The 25,976-nt window shown below is 33.9% G+C and overlaps 2 protein-coding genes across 2 annotated transcripts; both read left to right on the top strand.

The window, feature by feature from the left end:
• The first annotated feature begins 1,458 nt into the window (after window positions 1-1,458).
• On the top strand, window positions 1,459-3,413 carry LOC148624822 (uncharacterized). Its single transcript, XM_088567750.1, has 2 exons — window positions 1,459-1,616; window positions 3,015-3,413. Exons 1-2 carry the CDS (start codon window positions 1,595-1,597, stop codon window positions 3,398-3,400), a joined length of 408 nt encoding a protein of 135 aa, XP_088423876.1. The 5' UTR covers window positions 1,459-1,594; the 3' UTR covers window positions 3,401-3,413.
• Window positions 3,414-14,253: 10,840 nt separating this feature from the next.
• LOC148624821 (uncharacterized) lies at window positions 14,254-23,902 on the top strand. The gene is made up of 2 exons (XM_088571184.1): window positions 14,254-14,403; window positions 23,448-23,902. The coding sequence occupies exons 1-2, from the start codon at window positions 14,389-14,391 to the stop codon at window positions 23,814-23,816; spliced, it is 384 nt and encodes a 127-aa protein (XP_088427310.1). The 5' UTR covers window positions 14,254-14,388; the 3' UTR covers window positions 23,817-23,902.
• The last annotated feature ends 2,074 nt before the right edge of the window (window positions 23,903-25,976 follow it).

Here is a 25,976-nt window from a genome sequence, read left to right as displayed (position 1 = left end):
TGATCAATCAGTATATTTGTTGATAAAAGGTCTACGTTAGATAATCTAAAATTGTGCAGTATTGCACTTATTTAGGGGTCAGTACTGACTTTCATGTAAAGGAAAAAAAATAACACAAACATAAACGATTGTATATATACGGAATACGTATTACACGCAAAAATTAATAGACATCTTGACCTTTTGACCCAGTGGGGTACAAAGATGGGTTACACAGAAAATTAATTGATTCGTAAATGGGATGTATAAAGGTACATGAAAACCATCATGAAATTGATGAATGGGCGGGTGCACGGTGGACCTTCCTAACCCATGGACTAATAGTTTTAAAAAAGTGAATTTGATTTCTTATAATAAAGTAGTTGCTTAAAAATGTGATTCACTCGACAAAAAATCGCAGTTTTGTTTTTCGTTAATAGTTCTAGTTAAAGACTTGGAGTGAAAGTTATTATAAGATGTGTAATCTCCATGTAGAAGAAAATAATGCAGTCTTTTGACTTTCATTCCGCTACTACAAGAAAGATGACGTAGTATGTAAAACCATTGTTAAAGATATTGATACTTCAAAGCATTCTAAAAACATATCAAAAAAAAAAAAGAAAAAAAGAACGTGATCTTTCAACATATAAACCCCACATGTACTGGTAGTTACTCAACTCCAGACACTGTACAACAGCGGCAATCTCCTCCGCAGACATATAACCGCATCTTGATTTACTAAGTATCACCCCGCTAGCTTATAGGCGGCTCTGCTTTACAGGTTATAAAAAAAAAAACAAAAACAAAACAAAACAAAAAAAAACACAGGGCATGAGTACTACTCATATTAAATTCGCGGAGTTGTTTCCGGTGTACTGTACCAATATACATAAAGGGGTGAGGTTTAGCACCGAGTGTAGCAAAGGTGTAAAATAGCGAGTATTCCCTATGTGCAAGAGATTACAAAAGCGGTACCAAACGTAATTAATACAGTCATGCAAGGAAGCAGAACTTACAGATCAAATGAACTAACTAAAGCATTCATTAATATATCTACAGGAATGAAGCATATGATACTTTTAGTTAGATAGTAAATCGAAAGAAAAAAAAAAACATAAATAAAAATATGAATTTAAAACAAGAAAGACATACGAGGATGTTTAGGATGACATTGTTTATGAACATCGCTTTTTCCATACAGATACTTAATAGGTTTGACCCACGTGACAAGATAACGAACTTTGATATAACCATAAAACAGTGAAGTTATTCATTTTAATTTTAGTCGTACTGTCAGAATGTTAATTTACATATTTATTCTCGTATCTATTTTTGCATTTTCAGATAGTTTTCTCCTAGATTCATCAGGCGGGGCGGCCTCTCAGACAGACCAGCATATTTTAGGGGTTATTGACTTGGTAGTCGAGGAAAAGCGTCTTCGGACGCAACTCGAAGCCGCCGTTACCGATCTAAACACAGCCATGACCAGTTGACTCAACGCGTCAATACTTTATCGACTGACTTGACCCTAGCTCGACAGGACAACCAGCAATTGTCATCAAAGCTTCAAAAACTGGAAAGGGACCAGGGGGCTACTGAAAATAATGTCAATACTATGCAGGCTCAATTACATAAAGGTCAGTTTTTTTATTACATTATATACATGTATTAGTTTGTATGATAGAAGAGAATTATCTGATTTCTGTCGTCGATCCTAATCAAACAAGGTTCTAACGTTTTGAAAATACGGATTATCATGCCCTTTGGGTTTGTTTTACAGACTTACCAAATAAAACATATCGTACCATACCTCGCTGTCAAGAAAATGATTTGTGATAAATGAACAATAACGAAAATTGAAATCCACAAACGCGAACTAAACAATTCATGACATTTAATTTCGTAATTAAAGGAAATCGAATTCACATTATACAATCATGCAACCGCAGCATTATCGAACTCAAACGAAGTGCATAGTTTCTCATCATTCACTCGTGAATGGTTAGCGAAAGAAAATGTGAACTGAACCACATTCATACCAATCAAATAGATAGTACATGTGAACGAGGCATGACATAACTTCTAATTGTTTCCATTTATTAATGCCATGTTCACACGAAACGAGCATTATATTCGCATTATATTATACTTCATACAAAAGTCACAAATATCTATTGGATAAGCATTATGTTTTATATAAGTCTATTTCCTTTCTTGCTCCGCCCTTTAAAAATGATTGGAAGTTAGATGCATCACCAGATATATCACCCTCATCACGATATACCCCCCTCTTGACGGGAAATGTCTTTCCTTATCTGTATGCTCATCCTTTTTATTTTCATTTAAGATTACTTTAATTAGAAAAATTAATAGTGGAAGGCTTCAATTTTTTTATTTTACTATTAATTTATTTGAATGTTAAAATACTTGTAAATTTCATTCCAATGAAAAATTCACTATATCTGATCATGAGGTATTGAAACAATTACACTTTCAAGAGTTTCTTAGAAGTTAAGCACATGCGAATAATAGTGTGTTGTATCAAAAAGGATATTCAGTGTAATATAATACATATTGCCTGCAACAGAGAGTGATACACCGAGTTACACACTCAGAAAATATATTGCCCTCGTCTACGTCATGTATGGGTGACAACATATCTATCGTGTGAGTTACCTTGGCGTATGACACTCTTCTGCAGGTAATATGTGTATAATAGACACCGCAAACGTTGAGAAAGTTTTATTAAAATCGTATTCGTAAGAAACTTAATTTGCGCTGAAACGAATTGTTGGATTTGGGTTATACTTCGTTCAATCGACTGGAGAATAGACGATCATACGCGAAATTGAATAAACAATTCAAAAAGGTGTCTTCATTGCAAATTGAAAATGGGAAGTTTTTCACCAGTCCAAGAATTTAAATATTAATGCTTTTGCAGATTTAATGTCCATGTGATGCACACTTTCTGTACGTGAGAACAAAGTATTACATGAAGTCTACTAGTATGCTAAAATATATTTTTTTCTCTGCAGTTTACGTAACGTCCTGTATATCATCCGGGAAAAGTTTGTCAAGTGGAGCCACTGTCGTTTTCAACTCGAAACATTCCGACGCTGGAATGAGAAATATTTCCTCATATACTAGCACGGGGACATTCACCGCAGAAGAGCAAGGGCTCTATCTAGTGACAGTGACGATTAGATCAAGAACAAGTGGGGCGGTCTACAAAATTTATAAAAATAGTTCGAGTTTAATACAGGTTTACGTTGGGAGTTGGTACAGCAGTACTTACTATGAAAGCGGTACGGGTGTTCTCTCAGTAGAATTAAACGCTGGCGACCATATTAAGGTCCAAACTGGAGCTTCTATGTATGTTGAAGCTCCTGAGTCTTGTATGACAATAATAAAAATTAAATAAATGTTTCAACAAATGAATTTTCTTAATTTAATAAATACAAATACAAAACAAACATAAAACAAACAAAAACAAAAAAAACAAAAAAACAAAAAACAAAAAACAATAAAAAACAAAAAACCAGCAAACGCAATCGAGATCAGTCCTATTCTATCTGTAGAACCGTCATAAATCATCAGAATGTCAGTTCTAGAATTGTGCTGCTGACAACTTTAGGACGATTTATGGTAGCTCAGCTAAGCACGATTCCTGACTAATCTAGGCTGGATTCTACCCCTGATAATATTCTCTCCTCTAGAATAATTCTTCCCCTACACGTTCTATATAAAGTTTTTTTCTTTATCCGAAGGGATTGTTGGTAAATGAGGGTAATGTAAAAGACTTAGAAAATACGATCAAAATAGAAATCTTATAAATCACAAATATTTGGGAAGGGCCGTGAAAGGAAGGAAACAAACGCACAAAACAAAGCAAAATTACACTGAGGAAGAAGAAAAGAAACGATGTAATTTAATAAACAGAAACATTGCAGTTTTTGTCAAGGAAGTCTATCTATAGACTGAACTTGACTTAGAGATTGTCATCAACCACATTACGTAACCAAGGTAGACATTTCAATATATACCTACCAAAATAACACTCCGCGGGTTATTCTCCTTGCAAAGTTTGCATTAAGATATCGCTCCGCCGCCGATTACACTCCATGTCAGATATATGATGTTTACTTTTCGAACGACATGGGCGTGTAATGATATTAAGGTTATTTAATAGGTGTAGAACTGCAAGATTTCAATGATTATATTATATGATATTAACTATTTTGACGCAGAGAACTGGACTGTTTTGTCATATTGACCCAAACATTCGCACGAAGGAAAGCTCAATCAAGATTTGCCATTTTATTTCTCTCGATCTTGCCCTTTTTATGAAGATGTCGGGAGCTTCTAATGGCGGATTTTCGGAGCTGCAATGTAACCTTTTCGTGTAGTAAGTATAGATTACAGTGGCGGACCCAGGGGTGGTACATGGGTTGGCACCCCTCCTTTTATTGAAAAATTTTATGTGTGATTAATTTGATCCCAGGAATTTAACTTCTGTACATAAAATGCAAGCACTGTGTACATATATGTTAATTACTACATGTACATAAATAAAATAAAATGGTAAACACACATGTACATACAGGTAGCAAACAAAGAAGTATTTAAAATAGAAAATAAACAGAATTGTTAAGTTATTATGATTTAAAAGCAGAAACATAAACAATGTCTCTTTTTCAACGGTAAGGATGAAAGGAGATCACGTGGCATATTCATCACATTCAGTAGATCATCTTGAACTATCCAAAGGAGGGGTATCCAGTGAAATAAAGTAATGTTCTTGTGATGCGAGTGGACACACGAGTCATGACATTACACATACACCTGTACACGTTCCTAAAATCCAAACTTCCACACCGACCATAGACCTTTATCGCATACCCTATATCACGCCCATAGACCTATATCGCATACCCTATATCACATATCCTATATCACATTCATACACATATCTCATACTATATACCACACCCCTTGACCTATATTGCACTCTTTATCACACCCCTAGACCTTTATTGCCTTCTGTATATCACACTCCTAGACTTCTATCGTACACCCCTAGACCAATATCGCATACCATATATCACATCCTTAAACCCATTTCAAGTATCCTAAATATCACACCCACAGACATATATTGCATACCTTATATCACACGACTAGACCTATAGGACCTACATCGTATTCTCTAAATCACACCCATAGACCTATATGGCATACCCTATTTCACACCCCTAAACCCATTTCAAGTACCCTTTATTAACCAAAACTACCCAAAATATGTTAAAATATGTAAAAAAAACTGACCAATTGATATGAATTCAAACTGGGCATCTATACGGGGCCAATATGGATGAAACCAGGACCAATACAGCATCATAACTTCCGGTCAGTTGACACAGCCATTTTGAGGTTCATGAATTTTGATCAAGAGGACCAAAATGTGCCCAGGATGCAGCATTTTGCTTCCAAGATAAAAAAAATTTCTGGGGGGGAGGCAACCCCCCCAAGACCCCCCTACCACTTTTGGTTCCAAACAAAATGGCATGTATGCTGGACTAAAAGCTGCAGAAACACAAAAAAATCTTCCATTTTATACAAAAAGGATATTTAAGACATATAAATGCAAATAAACCTACATTTTCCTAGTAAAACACGAACACAACTGTTCTACATTAGTTTTCAAAGACCTTCTGTTATAACCACCCAACCTTTATTTTTGACTGATTTGCACGAAATTATATGTACATGTAACAATATTTCCCAACAATAGGAGTTTTCTCCATATCATAGTCTGGTACATGTATGTGTAGCATGAAGCAGCTGAAAATGTACATGTCAACATCTCTTAATAAAAAACTATAAAAAAAAAACATAAGCACTTAAATATTTGCAAAACATAAGAGTTACTTGAATTGTAATCTTATACATATTTGTGAAACAATCATGCAAAAAAAGTGGAAGAAATGCACCTAAAGTATTGAAGGCAGACAGGTATAAAACACTCAGCAAATAGTGATTCATCATAAAAAAGGGGTTCACTAGTAACCTTTTTTGTTTTGGAGAGAAAAAAAGATGGATTTATACTCCAAGTGCATGTCTGATTAAGACATCATATTCCCTGTATTTACCACATACCATTGCCTTACAATTTGGTTACATGAATATTTTTGATTACTTTGAGGTCTTCCTCACTCAGTGCTTCATCACTTTGATTTGATTTGATAAACATAAATTTGATTGTGGTTATGTAAATTGGCATAATGATATACAAATGGTCAGGGGCGGATCCAGAAAGTTTGAAAGGGGGTTTAGATTAAACGGGGTTACTGGCTATTATTTGCTCATTTTGCACTTAGTCAATATAATTTTCCAATAAGACAGGGGGTTCGACCACAAAACCGTCCACATGATCCGCCACTAAGGATGTGCATGTATTAGACTCCAATGGTGTATATGATACTACAAAGCTAACTACCCTCGAACACAATGAATTAATTTTCAAAACGACTAACCGAATTGTATTTAATTCGGCTTTGATTCTCATCAGCTCATTAAAATTCATAGTCACATAAGTATAGCTGGATGATGTTAGACAATGTTTAATTAAACAGGTAGATCACTCTACATCTTAAGACATGAATTGTCTATTTAAATATTTGACAAAGACATTTTATATCAACTATGATTAAAATTTAAACTAGAGACAAATTAAGTTAACTATTTACTTTGGAGCAATGACCGAGATCTCTGTAAGTATAATTATATCTAGTACATGTACATGTATTGTTATTGATCTGTGAATATTGTTTTCAATCTAAAGTGAAACCTTATAATAATTTTGAATTTGAAAAGAGAGACAAATGACGCATATTCTTGAAGGTACATGTCATGTAATTGAATCTATCTGCACCACACTGTACATAATCGATTTAACTCCTTTTACGAACAACACGGATATCTTGCAAGTCTTCAATTTTTTTGTGGAGTGTGGAGTTTTGTTGTTCTTTTTGTACCTTTTGGTTGTTTTTGTTGTATATTTTGTACTTGGTGTATTAATTTGAGTGTTCTCGGTGTTGTCTTGTCTCTCGTGTGTATTATTGATATTAGTTGCATTGATAGTCAGGTAAATGAGCTGCTACTCAATTTACGAAGTTGTTTTCGATTATCCGAATAAAACACTAACCGAACAAAACACGTGTGGTAGCTTATATCAAGGTTTGTAAAAGGAAAATACATACTCTATTGGTGTACATGTAAAACCATGGACGATAAAAACTTTTGATCAACACGACGTGTTTTTGCATGGAAAAATGTTAAGAAACCAATATATATATCTACAGGCAATTTATTCTTTACAAAATCTAAAATGAATTATAAACGTGTTGAAATTATAATAGCTTATTTTGTGTTATTTGTGCACGTGCTTGTTCAGACACCGGGCATGCGTCAACTTGACATGGTAGGATAAAATTTGTCGTCGGGAAATTGGGATTTTATGCTGGAAAACATAAATGCTGGACGAATAACTTATCAAATCGTTGCTAGAATATTAATCGACAGATTGATATGAAATTTTGTTGAAAAATTGTGTGTAATAACATTTGTAACATTTACTCAGAACTCAACTCACGATACAAAAACGTAAAGAAACATGGATGCCTCCGTACATGATGATCACGAATTGCCCATATTTACCCAATCACAACCAAATCCCAGTACTAATTCTTTAGATTCAACAAAACCCACCACTAACAAACGTCGCAACCCAGAGAGCCCCGATACCCTACCTGCCACTGAAAAACAAACAAAAAGACAAATCCGTAGACGAAATTCGTTGAATGACTTAACCGAACTCCAAACTTCGGCTACCAAAAAAAAAAAAAACAAAACAGACAGCTGCAATGAAAAATCTCGCAGACAAGGTATTAGAAATCTTGATGAGCCCTGAAATTCTGACAACAATAATGCCAGTACTTGCTAGTAAAATCAGCGAGTCTATATCTGCTGACATTGAACAAGTCAATCTACGAATCGATAATGAAACAAAGTCACTACGCAATGAGTTGGAAAAACAGAACGCAATCATCACAAAAAATGAACAAAAAATCTGTAAACAATTAATTGAAATATCCTCTTTAGAACGATCCGTTCAGGCCAACATTAGTGCGGTCAAAGAACGTGAAAGAGACATCGACGCTCTATATAAAAAATCGCTGAACTTGAATACAGACTAGAAAATCAGGAACAATATTCTAGAAGAACTAGTCTTAGGTTTCACAATGTCCCAGCTCCAACAGATGAGGATGGCCGAATCAAGCACCCTGTAAACACTGACCAACTTGTCCTTGATAATTGCAATGGCAAAATGAATTTGAATATTGGACTGAATGACATGGACCGATCGCATGTAATCGGAAAAGATAGATATGGAAAATCCCAAGTTATCGTCAGATTTATAAGTTACAGGACAAGGGCTTTGGATTATTCCACTAAAAAGGTCTTAAAGAACGACACAAATGGCACCTTTATTACAGAAAAGCTAACACCCTATGGAACGGAATTGGTTAAGAGATTTGCCAAACTTAAAATTGACAAATTAATCGAAGCATACTGGACATTTGATGGTAGCATTTTCGTTAAACAACATGCAGAGAGTCGAAAAGAGATCATAAACAACTTTGATGATATAGCTAACTTCGAGCGACGTATCCGAGATCATGCAGCAGTTGAGCATAGCCGTGATATAAACGTCTAAAGGATGCTTTCTGCTTTAAAATAGCCTATCTATGTCTTCATGAATTGTTATTATTTTATTATTTGTAAACAAAGGCATTCATCCAAAACATGTCTTCTAACTTCTACCTGCGGTTTTTTTTTTTGTTTTTTTTTTGTGTGTGTAGGCTATATTTAGACAAATTTACCTGTTCTGTTTGATATCAATAGAAACAATTATCCAAATTTTACCTGTATTTTTGGGACTGCGATTTAGATGATAATATATATATATATAAAAAACTTTAACACATTTCAAACATTACTCCTTGGTATAACTAGAGAATGTATACGTACATTGGACCTCCTATGTCAAAGTTGTACAGACTATGAAATCCATACACGTTTTATGCCCCGATCACGGAAATGAAAGGGGTATATAGATTTACTATTGTCCGTGAGTACGTCCGTGCGTTCCTATCTTGGTCAAGATTTTTTGGGCTTAAGTCCATTTCTCGGGTATTGTATATGGTTGGGCAACGATACTTTGTCACTTAATTAGAAAACCAAGATCCACAATAAATAATGTCAATTTGACATACATTTTCCGCTTAAGTGACTTGATTAGGTTTGTTAGTTTTTTTATGTTTTTTTCTTTTTCTTTTTTCTCGGGTACTACTCCATGATAGGACAACGATACATTGTCAGATAAAATTTGAGAAGGTTTACTCATAATTGTTCAGGTACTTCCTCATGTAACAAATTATAACTGAAAATGGAGTACCAAATGAATAATTGTCAACCTGTAAACAGCAACTGGAGTAATCTATAATAATCTATGACAATAAACAGTTGAACAGTATAATGTATTAATTTATGTTATAAGTATTTACAATTAGTTAATTGATTGGTAGCGTATAACATATTAATCGTAAGGGACGTATCATTTTTTGCCTGGGAGGGGGCTGGTAAAAAAGTAGGGGATATCATTGTTTTCTTTTGATGGAAAAGGAGAGTTCAGATTTTTATCTATCTTATAGAGGGGGATCATTTCTCAAAACTTTCCTAATTGCTGAAATGCAAATGATATAAAAAGACCCATGACAGTGTAGAACTATATAAAAAGTCTTATATTTGCATGTCCTCATTGTAATGAAGCTACCAACAAATATGACATGGCTACCAATATTGGAACACACTCGGTATCTGTCCACCCATCATATTATTGACGCTGAATTTTTACTTTGGGTATACCGCAATTTACATGCATGTCTGTAAAAATAACTATAAATGAAAAAGGGGATAAAGTATTTTCCCTAGCTTGAAGAGGGGGGGACCTAAAAATATCCCTATATTTAGGCGAGGGGTTCTTTTTTTTCTCCAACTTTCAATTCTAAATGACTACCCCCTAGGCCTCCCAGCTAAAAAATGATACGTCCCTAAATACATATGTAGATATATTACATTCTCAAATCCCAATCCCCACTCAGCCTCTAAGACGTATATGTCATATATGTATTTTCTTCAAGTCTTTGTAATTTGTTTTGTATATAATGTATGTGTTTTATGTTATGTTTCTAAAGTTGGTGATGGTGAATTGACATGTATAATACTCTTTGACAGTGGCTGTTATATCATCATATCTGCAACTTCTGTCTCTGTGATAGATGGCAGGTAATGATCTTCGTACTTACAGAGCAGCCATTGGTTCATTTAACAACAGAAAACTGATTAATTCAATACCCCTAAATTATAGAAATTCAACCTACCTTGATCTGCTTCTCATTACTTTTAATTGTACATTTTTCGTCATCGGCCTTTCATTTCTTCAATCAGTGCACCCTAAAATAGACATAGTTTTTCTGCTTTTTTGTACTACACTTCATTTCATTACAGGAAATGTTGAAATGAACCCAGGTCCTATAATTAACTCCTCAAAGTTTTCTATTAGCTCCTCCAGTAACGACAACTCCCTTTCACTATGTAACATTAATATACAAAGTATTCAGAACAAACTTGATTTTTTAAACCTGTTCTGTGAGGATTTTGATATCATAACCATAACGGAAACACACTTAGATCAAAATATAAAAGATGAAGATATACTTCTAGACTCCTTTTCTAAATCCGTCATCAGAAAAGATCGTAATAACTTTGGTGGCGGTATATTAATATATACAAAAGACGATATTCGTGTCAAAAGACTGAATATTTTAGAAAATGATATCGACGAAGCACTCTGGGTTGAGATCAGCGCGAAGGGTCAAAGATTTGTACTCCGTAATATTTATCGTGCCCCAGGAACTGATGTTGATTTTTTTACACGATTAAAAATTAAATAAATGTTTCAACAAATGAATTTTCTTAATTTAATAAATACAAATACAAAACAAACATAAAACAAACAAAAACAAAAAAAACAAAAAAACAAAAAACAAAAAACAAAAAAAAACAAAAAACCAGCAAACGCAATCGAGATCAGTCCTATTCTATCTGTAGAACCGTCATAAATCATCAGAATGTCAGTTCTAGAATTGTGCTGCTGACAACTTTAGGACGATTTATGGTAGCTCAGCTAAGCACGATTCCTGACTAATCTAGGCTGGATTCTACCCCTGATAATATTCTCTCCTCTAGAATAATTCTTCCCCTACACGTTCTATATAAAGTTTTTTTCTTTATCCGAAGGGATTGTTGGTAAATGAGGGTAATGTAAAAGACTTAGAAAATACGATCAAAATAGAAATCTTATAAATCACAAATATTTGGGAAGGGCCGTGAAAGGAAGGAAACAAACGCACAAAACAAAGCAAAATTACACTGAGGAAGAAGAAAAGAAACGATGTAATTTAATAAACAGAAACATTGCAGTTTTTGTCAAGGAAGTCTATCTATAGACTGAACTTGACTTAGAGATTGTCATCAACCACATTACGTAACCAAGGTAGACATTTCAATATATACCTACCAAAATAACACTCCGCGGGTTATTCTCCTTGCAAAGTTTGCATTAAGATATCGCTCCGCCGCCGATTACACTCCATGTCAGATATATGATGTTTACTTTTCGAACGACATGGGCGTGTAATGATATTAAGGTTATTTAATAGGTGTAGAACTGCAAGATTTCAATGATTATATTATATGATATTAACTATTTTGACGCAGAGAACTGGACTGTTTTGTCATATTGACCCAAACATTCGCACGAAGGAAAGCTCAATCAAGATTTGCCATTTTATTTCTCTCGATCTTGCCCTTTTTATGAAGATGTCGGGAGCTTCTAATGGCGGATTTTCGGAGCTGCAATGTAACCTTTTCGTGTAGTAAGTATAGATTACAGTGGCGGACCCAGGGGTGGTACATGGGTTGGCACCCCTCCTTTTATTGAAAAATTTTATGTGTGATTAATTTGATCCCAGGAATTTAACTTCTGTACATAAAATGCAAGCACTGTGTACATATATGTTAATTACTACATGTACATAAATAAAATAAAATGGTAAACACACATGTACATACAGGTAGCAAACAAAGAAGTATTTAAAATAGAAAATAAACAGAATTGTTAAGTTATTATGATTTAAAAGCAGAAACATAAACAATGTCTCTTTTTCAACGGTAAGGATGAAAGGAGATCACGTGGCATATTCATCACATTCAGTAGATCATCTTGAACTATCCAAAGGAGGGGTATCCAGTGAAATAAAGTAATGTTCTTGTGATGCGAGTGGACACACGAGTCATGACATTACACATACACCTGTACACGTTCCTAAAATCCAAACTTCCACACCGACCATAGACCTTTATCGCATACCCTATATCACGCCCATAGACCTATATCGCATACCCTATATCACATATCCTATATCACATTCATACACATATCTCATACTATATACCACACCCCTTGACCTATATTGCACTCTTTATCACACCCCTAGACCTTTATTGCCTTCTGTATATCACACTCCTAGACTTCTATCGTACACCCCTAGACCAATATCGCATACCATATATCACATCCTTAAACCCATTTCAAGTATCCTAAATATCACACCCACAGACATATATTGCATACCTTATATCACACGACTAGACCTATAGGACCTACATCGTATTCTCTAAATCACACCCATAGACCTATATGGCATACCCTATTTCACACCCCTAAACCCATTTCAAGTACCCTTTATTAACCAAAACTACCCAAAATATGTTAAAATATGTAAAAAAAACTGACCAATTGATATGAATTCAAACTGGGCATCTATACGGGGCCAATATGGATGAAACCAGGACCAATACAGCATCATAACTTCCGGTCAGTTGACACAGCCATTTTGAGGTTCATGAATTTTGATCAAGAGGACCAAAATGTGCCCAGGATGCAGCATTTTGCTTCCAAGATAAAAAAAATTTCTGGGGGGGAGGCAACCCCCCCAAGACCCCCCTACCACTTTTGGTTCCAAAAAAAATGGCATGTATGCTGGACTAAAAGCTGCAGAAACACAAAAAAATCTTCCATTTTATACAAAAAGGATATTTAAGACATATAAATGCAAATAAACCTACATTTTCCTAGTAAAACACGAACACAACTGTTCTACATTAGTTTTCAAAGACCTTCTGTTATAACCACCCAACCTTTATTTTTGACTGATTTGCACGAAATTATATGTACATGTAACAATATTTCCCAACAATAGGAGTTTTCTCCATATCATAGTCTGGTACATGTATGTGTAGCATGAAGCAGCTGAAAATGTACATGTCAACATCTCTTAATAAAAAACTATAAAAAAAAAACATAAGCACTTAAATATTTGCAAAACATAAGAGTTACTTGAATTGTAATCTTATACATATTTGTGAAACAATCATGCAAAAAAAGTGGAAGAAATGCACCTAAAGTATTGAAGGCAGACAGGTATAAAACACTCAGCAAATAGTGATTCATCATAAAAAAGGGGTTCACTAGTAACCTTTTTTGTTTTGGAGAGAAAAAAAGATGGATTTATACTCCAAGTGCATGTCTGATTAAGACATCATATTCCCTGTATTTACCACATACCATTGCCTTACAATTTGGTTACATGAATATTTTTGATTACTTTGAGGTCTTCCTCACTCAGTGCTTCATCACTTTGATTTGATTTGATAAATATAAATTTGATTGTGGTTATGTAAATTGGCATAATGATATACAAATGGTCAGGGGCGGATCCAGAAAGTTTGAAAGGGGGTTTAGATTAAACGGGGTTACTGGCTATTATTTGCTCATTTTGCACTTAGTCAATATAATTTTCCAATAAGACAGGGGGTTCGACCACAAAACCGTCCACATGATCCGCCACTAAGGATGTGCATGTATTAGACTCCAATGGTGTATATGATACTACAAAGCTAACTACCCTCGAACACAATGAATTAATTTTCAAAACGACTAACCGAATTGTATTTAATTCGGCTTTGATTCTCATCAGCTCATTAAAATTCATAGTCACATAAGTATAGCTGGATGATGTTAGACAATGTTTAATTAAACAGGTAGATCACTCTACATCTTAAGACATGAATTGTCTATTTAAATATTTGACAAAGACATTTTATATCAACTATGATTAAAATTTAAACTAGAGACAAATTAAGTTAACTATTTACTTTGGAGCAATGACCGAGATCTCTGTAAGTATAATTATATCTAGTACATGTACATGTATTGTTATTGATCTGTGAATATTGTTTTCAATCTAAAGTGAAACCTTATAATAATTTTGAATTTGAAAAGAGAGACAAATGACGCATATTCTTGAAGGTACATGTCATGTAATTGAATCTATCTGCACCACACTGTACATAATCGATTTAACTCCTTTTACGAACAACACGGATATCTTGCAAGTCTTCAATTTTTTTGTGGAGTGTGGAGTTTTGTTGTTCTTTTTGTACCTTTTGGTTGTTTTTGTTGTATATTTTGTACTTGGTGTATTAATTTGAGTGTTCTCGGTGTTGTCTTGTCTCTCGTGTGTATTATTGATATTAGTTGCATTGATAGTCAGGTAAATGAGCTGCTACTCAATTTACGAAGTTGTTTTCGATTATCCGAATAAAACACTAACCGAACAAAACACGTGTGGTAGCTTATATCAAGGTTTGTAAAAGGAAAATACATACTCTATTGGTGTACATGTAAAACCATGGACGATAAAAACTTTTGATCAACACGACGTGTTTTTGCATGGAAAAATGTTAAGAAACCAATATATATATCTACAGGCAATTTATTCTTTACAAAATCTAAAATGAATTATAAACGTGTTGAAATTATAATAGCTTATTTTGTGTTATTTGTGCACGTGCTTGTTCAGACACCGGGCATGCGTCAACTTGACATGGTAGGATAAAATTTGTCGTCGGGAAATTGGGATTTTATGCTGGAAAACATAAATGCTGGACGAATAACTTATCAAATCGTTGCTAGAATATTAATCGACAGATTGATATGAAATTTTGTTGAAAAATTGTGTGTAATAACATTTGTAACATTTACTCAGAACTCAACTCACGATACAAAAACGTAAAGAAACATGGATGCCTCCGTACATGATGATCACGAATTGCCCATATTTACCCAATCACAACCAAATCCCAGTACTGATTCTTTAGATTCAACAAAACCCACCACTAACAAACGTCGCAACCCAGAGAGCCCCGATACCCTACCTGCCACTGAAAAACAAACAAAAAGACAAATCCGTAGACGAAATTCGTTGAATGACTTAACCGAACTCCAAACTCCGGCTACCAAAAAAAAAACAAAACAGACAGCTGCAATGAAAAATCTCGCAGACAAGGTATTAGAAATCTTGATGAGCCCTGAAATTCTGACAACAATAATGCCAGTACTTGCTAGTAAAATCAGCGAGTCTATATCTGCTGACATTGAACAAGTCAATCTACGAATCGATAATGAAACAAAGTCACTACGCAATGAGTTGGAAAAACAGAACGCAATCATCACAAAAAATGAACAAAAAATCTGTAAACAATTTATTGAAATATCCTCTTTAGAACGATCCGTTCAGGCCAACATTAGTGCGGTCAAAGAACGTGAAAGAGACATCGACGCTCTATATAAAAAATCGCTGAACTTGAATACAGACTAGAAAATCAGGAACAATATTCTAGAAGAACTAGTCTTAGGTTTCACAATGTCCCAGCTCCAACAGATGAGGATGGCCGAATCAAGCACCCTGTAAACACTGACCAACTTGTCCTTGATAATTGCAATGGCAAAATGAATTTGAATATTGGACTGAATGACATGGACCGATCGCATGTAATCGGAAAAGATAGATATGGAAAATCCCAAGTTATCGTCAGATTTATAAGTTACAGGACAAGGGCTTTGGATTATTCCACTAAAAAGGTCTTAAAGAACGACACAAATGGCACCTTTATTACAGAAAAGCTAACACCCTATGGAACGGAATTGGTTAAGAGATTTGCCAAACTTAAAATTGACAAATTAATCGAAGCATACTGGACATTTGATGGTAGCATTTTCGTTAAACAACATGCAGAGAGTCGAAAAGAGATCATAAACAACTTTGATGATATAGCTAACTTCGAGCGACGTATCCGAGATCATGCAGCAGTTGAGCATAGCCGTGATATAAACGTCTAAAGGATGCTTTCTGCTTTAAAATAGCCTATCTATGTCTTCATGAATTGTTATTATTTTATTATTTGTAAACAAAGGCATTCATCCAAAACATGTCTTCTAACTTCTACCTGCGGTTTTTTTTTTGTTTTTTTTTGTGTGTGTAGGCTATATTTAGACAAATTTACCTGTTCTGTTTGATATCAATAGAAACAATTATCCAAATTTTACCTGTATTTTTGGGACTGCGATTTAGATGATAATATATATATATATAAAAAACTTTAACACATTTCAAACATTACTCCTTGGTATAACTAGAGAATGTATACGTACATTGGACCTCCTATGTCAAAGTTGTACAGACTATGAAATCCATACACGTTTTATGCCCCGATCACGGAAATGAAAGGGGTATATAGATTTACTATTGTCCGTGAGTACGTCCGTGCGTTCCTATCTTGGTCAAGATTTTTTGGGCTTAAGTCCATTTCTCGGGTATTGTATATGGTTGGGCAACGATACTTTGTCACTTAATTAGAAAACCAAGATCCACAATAAATAATGTCAATTTGACATACATTTTCCGCTTAAGTGACTTGATTAGGTTTGTTATTTTTTTTATGTTTTTTTCTTTTTCTTTTTTCTCGGGTACTACTCCATGATAGGACAACGATACATTGTCAGTATGTTTATCTTGGTTAGTAAAGCAGGATCCAAAATGCGGACTTTTTGACTTACATTCTCCATTTAACCACTGTCAAGTCTTGTTTTTATGTCCATAAAATCCAAATATATGGAAGGGAAATGATACTATGTTATTAAATATAACCCCGGATATAACTATCTTGACATAACAGGGTCCACCTTGAGTTAGCATGGAACTTTCTAGTTAAACTTTTAGGTTAATGCGATAGTCGCATCTTCCGTGACGGTCCCAATTACATATTTTCTAGTTGTTTTTGTAAGTATGTTTCATGCATTTTAGTAAGATATAGCTATCATACATCTTAGTAAGATATAGCTAAAATATTGCATATGAATAAATATCATCAAATGTTCGCATCGATATAACCTGTATGGAGGTGAAATACTAATAGTCGAATCAGTTAATATATATCTTTTTGTTAATTTCTCTTTATTCCATATTTTCATGTTAATATGGCGAAAAAAGTTGTGATTTCTCCATATTACTTAAATAATATATGATTGGTTGTAAAACTCATTTTACTATGCAGTACTTTGTACTTTGTTTGGATTTGAATTGCTGCTAGGACTGTATAACTGTAATACATGCCCGAGGCCCCTGATGTTACAGTTCTGCAGACCTATCAATTCAAGCTAATCTGCCCAATAAGTACAATGTACTACTTAATGATAAAGCTAATTGCAGGATAAAATTTGAGAAGGTTTACTCATAATTGTTCAGGTACTTCCTCATGTAACAAATTATAACTGAAAATGGAGTACCAAATGAATAATTGTCAACCTGTAAACAGCAACTGGAGTAATCTATAATAATCTATGACAATAAACAGTTGAACAGTATAATGTATTAATTTATGTTATAAGTATTTACAATTAGTTAATTGATTGGTAGCGTATAACATATTAATCGTAAGGGACGTATCATTTTTTGCCTGGGAGGGGGCTGGTAAAAAAGTAGGGGATATCATTGTTTTCTTTTGATGGAAAAGGAGAGTTCAGATTTTTATCTATCTTATAGAGGGGGATCATTTCTCAAAACTTTCCTAATTGCTGAAATGCAAATGATATAAAAAGACCCATGACAGTGTAGAACTATATAAAAAGTCTTATATTTGCATGTCCTCATTGTAATGAAGCTACCAACAAATATGACATGGCTACCAATATTGGAACACACTCGGTATCTGTCCACCCATCATATTATTGACGCTGAATTTTTACTTTGGGTATACCGCAATTTACATGCATGTCTGTAAAAATAACTATAAATGAAAAAGGGGATAAAGTATTTTCCCTAGCTTGAAGAGGGGGGGACCTAAAAATATCCCTATATTTAGGCGAGGGGTTCTTTTTTTTCTCCAACTTTCAATTCTAAATGACTACCCCCTAGGCCTCCCAGCTAAAAAATGATACGTCCCTAAATACATATGTAGATATATTACATTCTCAAATCCCAATCCCCACTCAGCCTCTAAGACGTATATGTCATATATGTATTTTCTTCAAGTCTTTGTAATTTGTTTTGTATATAATGTATGTGTTTTATGTTATGTTTCTAAAGTTGGTGATGGTGAATTGACATGTATAATACTCTTTGACAGTGGCTGTTATATCATCATATCTGCAACTTCTGTCTCTGTGATAGATGGCAGGTAATGATCTTCGTACTTACAGAGCAGCCATTGGTTCATTTAACAACAGAAAACTGATTAATTCAATACCCCTAAATTATAGAAATTCAACCTACCTTGATCTGCTTCTCATTACTTTTAATTGTACATTTTTCGTCATCGGCCTTTCATTTCTTCAATCAGTGCACCCTAAAATAGACATAGTTTTTCTGCTTTTTTGTACTACACTTCATTTCATTACAGGAAATGTTGAAATGAACCCAGGTCCTATAATTAACTCCTCAAAGTTTTCTATTAGCTCCTCCAGTAACGACAACTCCCTTTCACTATGTAACATTAATATACAAAGTATTCAGAACAAACTTGATTTTTTAAACCTGTTCTGTGAGGATTTTGATATCATAACCATAACGGAAACACACTTAGATCAAAATATAAAAGATGAAGATATACTTCTAGACTCCTTTTCTAAATCCGTCATCAGAAAAGATCGTAATAACTTTGGTGGCGGTATATTAATATATACAAAAGACGATATTCGTGTCAAAAGACTGAATATTTTAGAAAATGATATCGACGAAGCACTCTGGGTTGAGATCAGCGCGAAGGGTCAAAGATTTGTACTCCGTAATATTTATCGTGCCCCAGGAACTGATGTTGATTTTTTTACACGATTAAATCATGCGATAGGGATAAGCTACCAGTTCAATGAAAACATTGTGGTCACGGGTGATTCAAATTCGGATCTCTTTATGATTGATAACAATAGACTTGTTGACACAATAAATCTGTTCAATTTTACAAATGTGATTAACAAGCCTACTTGAACAACTGATAATCGAAGATCTTTATTAGATCCTATTATTATAAGCGACACAGTATCGTACACCATTGCCGATGTCCGTGATATTCCCAGATCTTTAAGTGACCACGACGCATCTATTGTATATTTGATATGTCCAAACAAAGATCCTGTCTCTTACAAAAGACTTGTGTGGCTGTACGACCAAACTGACAAGCAAAAGTTTGCCGAGAAACTAGAGGCCTTGGATTGGGATACACTCCCGATGGAGCAGATGTAGTTGTAATCACAGAAATGTTTACGGAAACATTTCTGTCCATCGCGAAGGAGTGCATTCCAACCAAAGAAGTTATCATTAGAAAAAATGATAAATGTTGGTTTAATAACGAACTTAGAAAGGAAATTAGAAAGCGTGACCGTTTTAGAAAAAAAGCGTTGAAATAAAAAATTGAAAGTGATATTCTGAGGTACAAGAAGCAGAGAAACAGAGTCAATAATTTAAAAAAAGCTGCCAAAGAAAAGTTTGAAAGTAATCTATCTTGACAATTATATCTTAGATAATGTAAATAATCCTAAAGCGTATTGGAAGATTACGAAAATGCTGATAAAATCAAACAAAGGTACAAATTCTATCCCGCCCCTTCAAAATATAATAAACGATGATGTATTAAGTGACATAGTATACACAGATGATGAAAAATGTACATTACTGAATAAATATTTTTGTTCTATCTCAAAACTAAAGGAGGAAAACAATCAGTTATCAGATTTCGGAAGTAAGAAAAATAGCTGTATTTCAAATATTAGAATAGATGAAAACGATATCCTTGATATATTAAAGATTTTAAAACCCAACAAAGCATCAGGACCAGATGTTGTTAGTCATAGGATGCTCCAGCTTTGTCCAGAAAAAGTCGCTATCCCCTTAAAGAAAATTTTTAATAAATCAATCCAACAATGCAAATACCCAACTAGCTGGAAGATGGCAAATGTTACTGCTTTATTCAAGAAAGGAGACCCCTCTTTGCCTTCAAACTATAAACCAATATCGTTAATAAGTTGTGTTGGCAAAGTCATGGAAAGAATTATATTTAAACATGTATATAATCATCTATATAGTAATAAGCTAATTTATCAGTACCAATCTGGTTTTCTGCCAAAATACTCCACCGTGCATCAACTTCTTGAGATATACAGTAACATTTTAAATTCTCTTGAGAAAAAAGAAATGAACTGTTTTGTTTTTTGTGATTTTTCGAAAGCGTTTGATAAAGTTTGGCACAAAGGTTTATTAAAAAAGATTAAATCATATGGTATTTCAGGAAATTTATTCAGTTGGTTTAAAAGTTACTTAGATGGTAGACGTCAAAAGGTAATGTTGAATACAGCATCCTCAGATGATTGCCATCTTTCAGCTGGTGTTCCACAGGGATCTGTACTTGGACCTCTTCTTTTTATTGTATACATAAATAATATAGCAGGTAACTTGACATCCTTGTGCAGACTTTTCGCAGACGACACTTCCTTCAATTACTCAGATTCTGACAGTGAACAGATCCTCTCTGTAATCAGTCACGATTTGAGTGAATTGGATGAATGGTCCAAAAAGTGGCTGATGTCCTTTAATCCAGATAAAACCGAAATTATGATATTCTCCAATTATGAAACTCCCAACTTCACGTTCTCCTTGAATGGAATAGACATTCCAATCAAAAACCAACATAAACATTTAGGAGTAACATTTAGCAGTAATGCCAAGTGGAACGACCATGTAGAAAATATTATAGCTAGTGTTAAAAAACATCTAAATATTCTTCGGAAGTTGAAGTATCAACTTACTAGAAACACTTTAGAGAAGTTATATTTAATATATATAAGACCTTTACTTGAATATGCACCTGAAGTTTGGGATAATTGAGGTGTATGTAATACCTCCAAATTAGAAAGACTTCAATTAGAAGCAACGAGAATTGTCACGGGTTTACCTATTTTTACAAAGATAGTAAAAATATATCAAGAAGTTAATTGGGAACCACTAGATGTTAGACGCAAAAGAAGAAAGTTACAAATGATTTATAACATTGAACATAAAAATGCCCCATCTTATTTGCTTGACATAATACCACCCAAAATACAATCCCTTACTAATTATCCCCTTAGAAACGGAGATGACATATTACAGCCAATTTGTAGATTATCTGTACAAAGCGAGTCTTTTTTCCCGGCTACTATTAAAGAATGGAATAAACTTGATGTATCCACTCGACAATTAGACACTATTTCGAAATTTAAAACAGAGTTAAAGAAGGATACACACAAACCACTAGTTCCTAATTATTATTCTATTGGTGAACGAAAACTAAATATTATTTGGACACAATTAAGATGTTCTGCTTCTTTTTTAAACCATGACTTATGTGTTCTGCTTTTAATTAAACCATGACTTATGTAGAGTCAATATCGTAAGTAGTTCTTTATGTAGAGATGTTGAGGATGCTCATCACTTCTTTCTTGACTGTCCCTTACACGAAAACACTCGAGTAATCCTTATGAAAAACATTAGTTGGCTGCCCGATGATTTGCCATTGAATGTAAATCTTTTGACTCATGGAAATCCAAATTTAACTTATGATCAAAATGTTCATTTAATAAAACACGTCCATAGATATATCAAAGAAACTAAAAGATTTTCTGCTGTTTGATGAAATTTGATGAAATAGTGATATGCCCATGTTTTCTTCACCATCACCACATTCCTTTCAATTCACTTATTTTTTCTTTCCTTTTCTCAAACTCTTCTCTTCTATGTCTTATTTTTCACTTTATTTTTTTATCTAGTGTTTGAAAAATGTTTGACAAAATATTGTATATTGCTATTGTATATGGAAGAGACCTCGTAAGTATGTTTTACTTTTGTCCAATCCTTTTTGTTTATTACAAATAAAATATGTTTAAACTAAACTAAACGTGCTTGTAATTTAATATTCAAAGATCAGCATTTTAGACAGATAATATTTAAAATTTGTTCATTTTAAATACAAATTAAAATGTTATAGCTCTCTTATCTACAGCTTTTGTGTATAAGAACAACACAAACAAAACAAGAACAAAAATGAAAACATCGAAATCAACATTTTTTTTTTCAAATTAACAAAATTCATCAACCAAAACTGAAACAAAAACAAAGCAAAAATTAAGAAACTTTACTTGACTTCATGAAGAGTAATACTCTGGTCCTTAACCTTACAAATGTATATTTTTAGAAAAAAATATCTAAAAAATTAACTGTCTTGCTTCTTATGACTACATAAGATTCCTGTGGTAGACCAAGAATAATGCACAGACTAACGAGTTGAATTACTTTGTAGGTCGAATACTTCTTTAATGATATAGAGATAGTTTATAAAACCAACAAGAAGAGGGCACATTTGGTATAAATGTTGCGTTCAGTGTGTTCAGTTGTTTACTTAAACTGTTATTATTTTTTCATGGTTCGTGTCGTAGTATTATGTGAAGAGGACATGCATTTTGGTTCTTTTTGAGATTAATTATCGACACCGATTTTACCGTAAGATTAGTTACAATGTATCCATCTGCACAATGAGAACCGATTTTTGTCAACGTGTCATAGTTTTCCTTTCCTCTTTCGTCTACCCCGTACTTGACTTTTTATGAGCAACTCGGCGGAGGTTTCTAGAAAATCAGAGCACGCTCGCTCGCTCTACCGATGCACCTTGTCCATGTTCCCCGTTTTTAGTGAAGTCAGAGTTGCACATTTACTTTTGTTGCTTTGTACGTATTATTTTATTTTTTGTTTTTGGTTTTTTGTGCGCGTCTGTTATCCCTGTATGGTCTTTGTCCTTGGATTACATTCTTTTGATTTCCGGTAGAGTCTTGTTCCCTTGACAACTCTTATTCATTTCAGGAGTATATTGGAGCAAAGGCGGGCCAGTGGCGAGGACACCGCAACACAGAAAACGGTAAACTTAATATTTATGTGGATATCAACTCAATACCAGAACATGGTGGATTAAGCGGGACCGGAAATGATGACCATTTTGGGAACTTCTCGTGTCTTGGATTCTGTGCAGGTGACAAAACAGTGGCAATACAATCTAGTGGATTTACGTCAGGTAGAAACATCACCATCATTTTCAATGGACGGAGGGTAAATGAGAAACAAATTACGGGCAAGTACGAAATAAATACTTCTGACAAGCATATCCCATTACTACAATCTGGCGATTTCGTTTTGGAATGGGTGTCCGATATTCACATATTCAAAAAGGCGTAAAACTGAGCAAAGCACACTGCCTCTCTTCCCTGTAGTGCCTTTGTATACAGTAAGATAAGTTATGGCAATAAAGATTGATTAATTTGTGTTTGTTATCTTATCTTAAGGATGATTAACGGTCCATAATTTATTGATGTTCATCGTGCCTTTCTTTTCAATTAACTCCTGTTGGCTTTTGTTAATAACCTATTCAATATTTGATCAGTCTGCTTTTTATAACTAAATATTTTGGCATCTTTTCAGTGATAATACACATTCTAAATGAACGAAAGTATAAGACAAAAGAGAGATAACTCTAACTCGCAAAAATTATAAGTACAGACAGTAACGACAAATATACAAAGAAATTTCAAGTGTCATGATTGTACAGGTTTAAATATAAAAAAAACAACATTTTGCATAATTATAAACACGTTTACACTAAAAGGCCTTAAAGCTAAACAGATAAAGAAAAAAATGTACCCGGTTACGATTCAGTACCAAGACAGTCTTTATTTAATGAAGGTCTGGTATTGACCAAAACCGAGTCTTGCGCATCACGTACGACGAAAAGGGTAACAATAGTGTGTTTAAAACACCCCTTAGCAATCATACGGCTTATAACATCGAGAAAAATGAAATATTGCACCATCACTGAAAATAACACCCCTTAGCAATCATACGGCTTATAACATCGAGAAAAATGAAATATTGCACCATCACTGCAAATAACCGATGAACAATGTAGAATTAATACAGCTACATGTAAATAATCTGTTGTTTTTTTTGTAAATTTCCATAATAATATAAAGTAGAGGATTTAACGTAAGGATTCAAAGAAAACCAAATACATAAATAAAAAAAAACTGCCTTCATAACGACAATTTAACCTATCCATACCGTCTATCAATTGAGAAGTTTGATATTAAAATGATAAAATGAAAGACGTTTTTACGAAAAATTATTATAGAAGAAAAAAACAGATTAAGTGAATAGTGGATAAAACAGGATTAAGATTAATATGTATTATATATAGTCTAAAACATTCTACAGAATATGGCAACATTTCGAACAATTGTGAGTCATAAGAGTCTCGATATACATATACAAATGTTCCGATTTTCTGACTTAGTTATCATTATAAAGGGAAGCCAAAAATAAAACAGATCACAGATCACAGAGGGCGACCATCTGAGCAACTACCAGTTCGGAACTAGTCAGCTTTCTCGAGAAAAAAAAATATAAAGCGGAAATAGCCGAGCATTTACGATTGTGCGAATACAGAACCTTAAAATGTGGTACAAATCAACCGCTGACAAGTCGTCTCAAGACTGCTAGGACTAAGGACGACGTCCGACTTAAGATAAGTGACATATCAATCGATAAGGCTTTGAATGAGTTTTTGCTACTGCATCTTAACGTTCGAAGCCTGTTCCATTGATTTCCTTTTCAACATATCCCTTCTTTTTTTCATCTCATATAACTAAGTCCTCTAACAGATTGCATATGTCTCAAACTAAATAAACAGTCATCAAATGTATAATGAAAGTCTTCTACATTGCATTCAGATTTGTTTATTCATTTGTTTAAATGAATAATGCGAGTCATTCCGAAAGTGTTTATGATAGTTTTGTAGAATATAGGGTTATTATAGTCTTCATTCATGTATCCGAGTATTGACAATATAGCAAAACCAATGAAGCATGATAGTTCTTAGCGGCGGAATACCTCTTTGTACTCATTTTTGAAAAAAATTCTAAATCAACGAGGGCTTGTGCCACCCACTGGCTGTTTCTTAATACAAGCAATAAAAGTTTTATACAATTGTATAAATAATCCATACTTCTAGCAAATACTGGTGTTCGTGCAGTAGATTAGCTTTGTCAGAGCTAATACGATAAACTGCTAGGGAATATAAATTGTCTTATCGATTGTCTTAACTTCCTGCCGTTGTATACTTGCATCATGTGTCTTCTGGTGGTGCTTTCCCGCCATGTACATAGGATGCAGACCTGCAGTTAATTTATATCATATATTTGGATATATTTTCTTTATTCTATATTTTCCATAAGCAATTTAAACTCATTTTATAATTATACATATCATGGAAGGGTGATATCGTCATAATGCCATACAATGCTTATACAAATGCACAAAATAAAATATTTAAAAAATCGAAAA

The sequence above is a fragment of the Perna viridis genome, chromosome 2, assembly GCF_037379345.1.
Source record: "Perna viridis isolate PV_CMFRI_1.1 ecotype Kerala chromosome 2, ASM3737934v1, whole genome shotgun sequence".
Classification (NCBI taxonomy): domain Eukaryota; kingdom Metazoa; phylum Mollusca; class Bivalvia; order Mytilida; family Mytilidae; genus Perna; species Perna viridis.
Note: the sequence above shows the minus strand (reverse complement) of the source record. Positions and strands in the feature narration are given on the sequence as shown.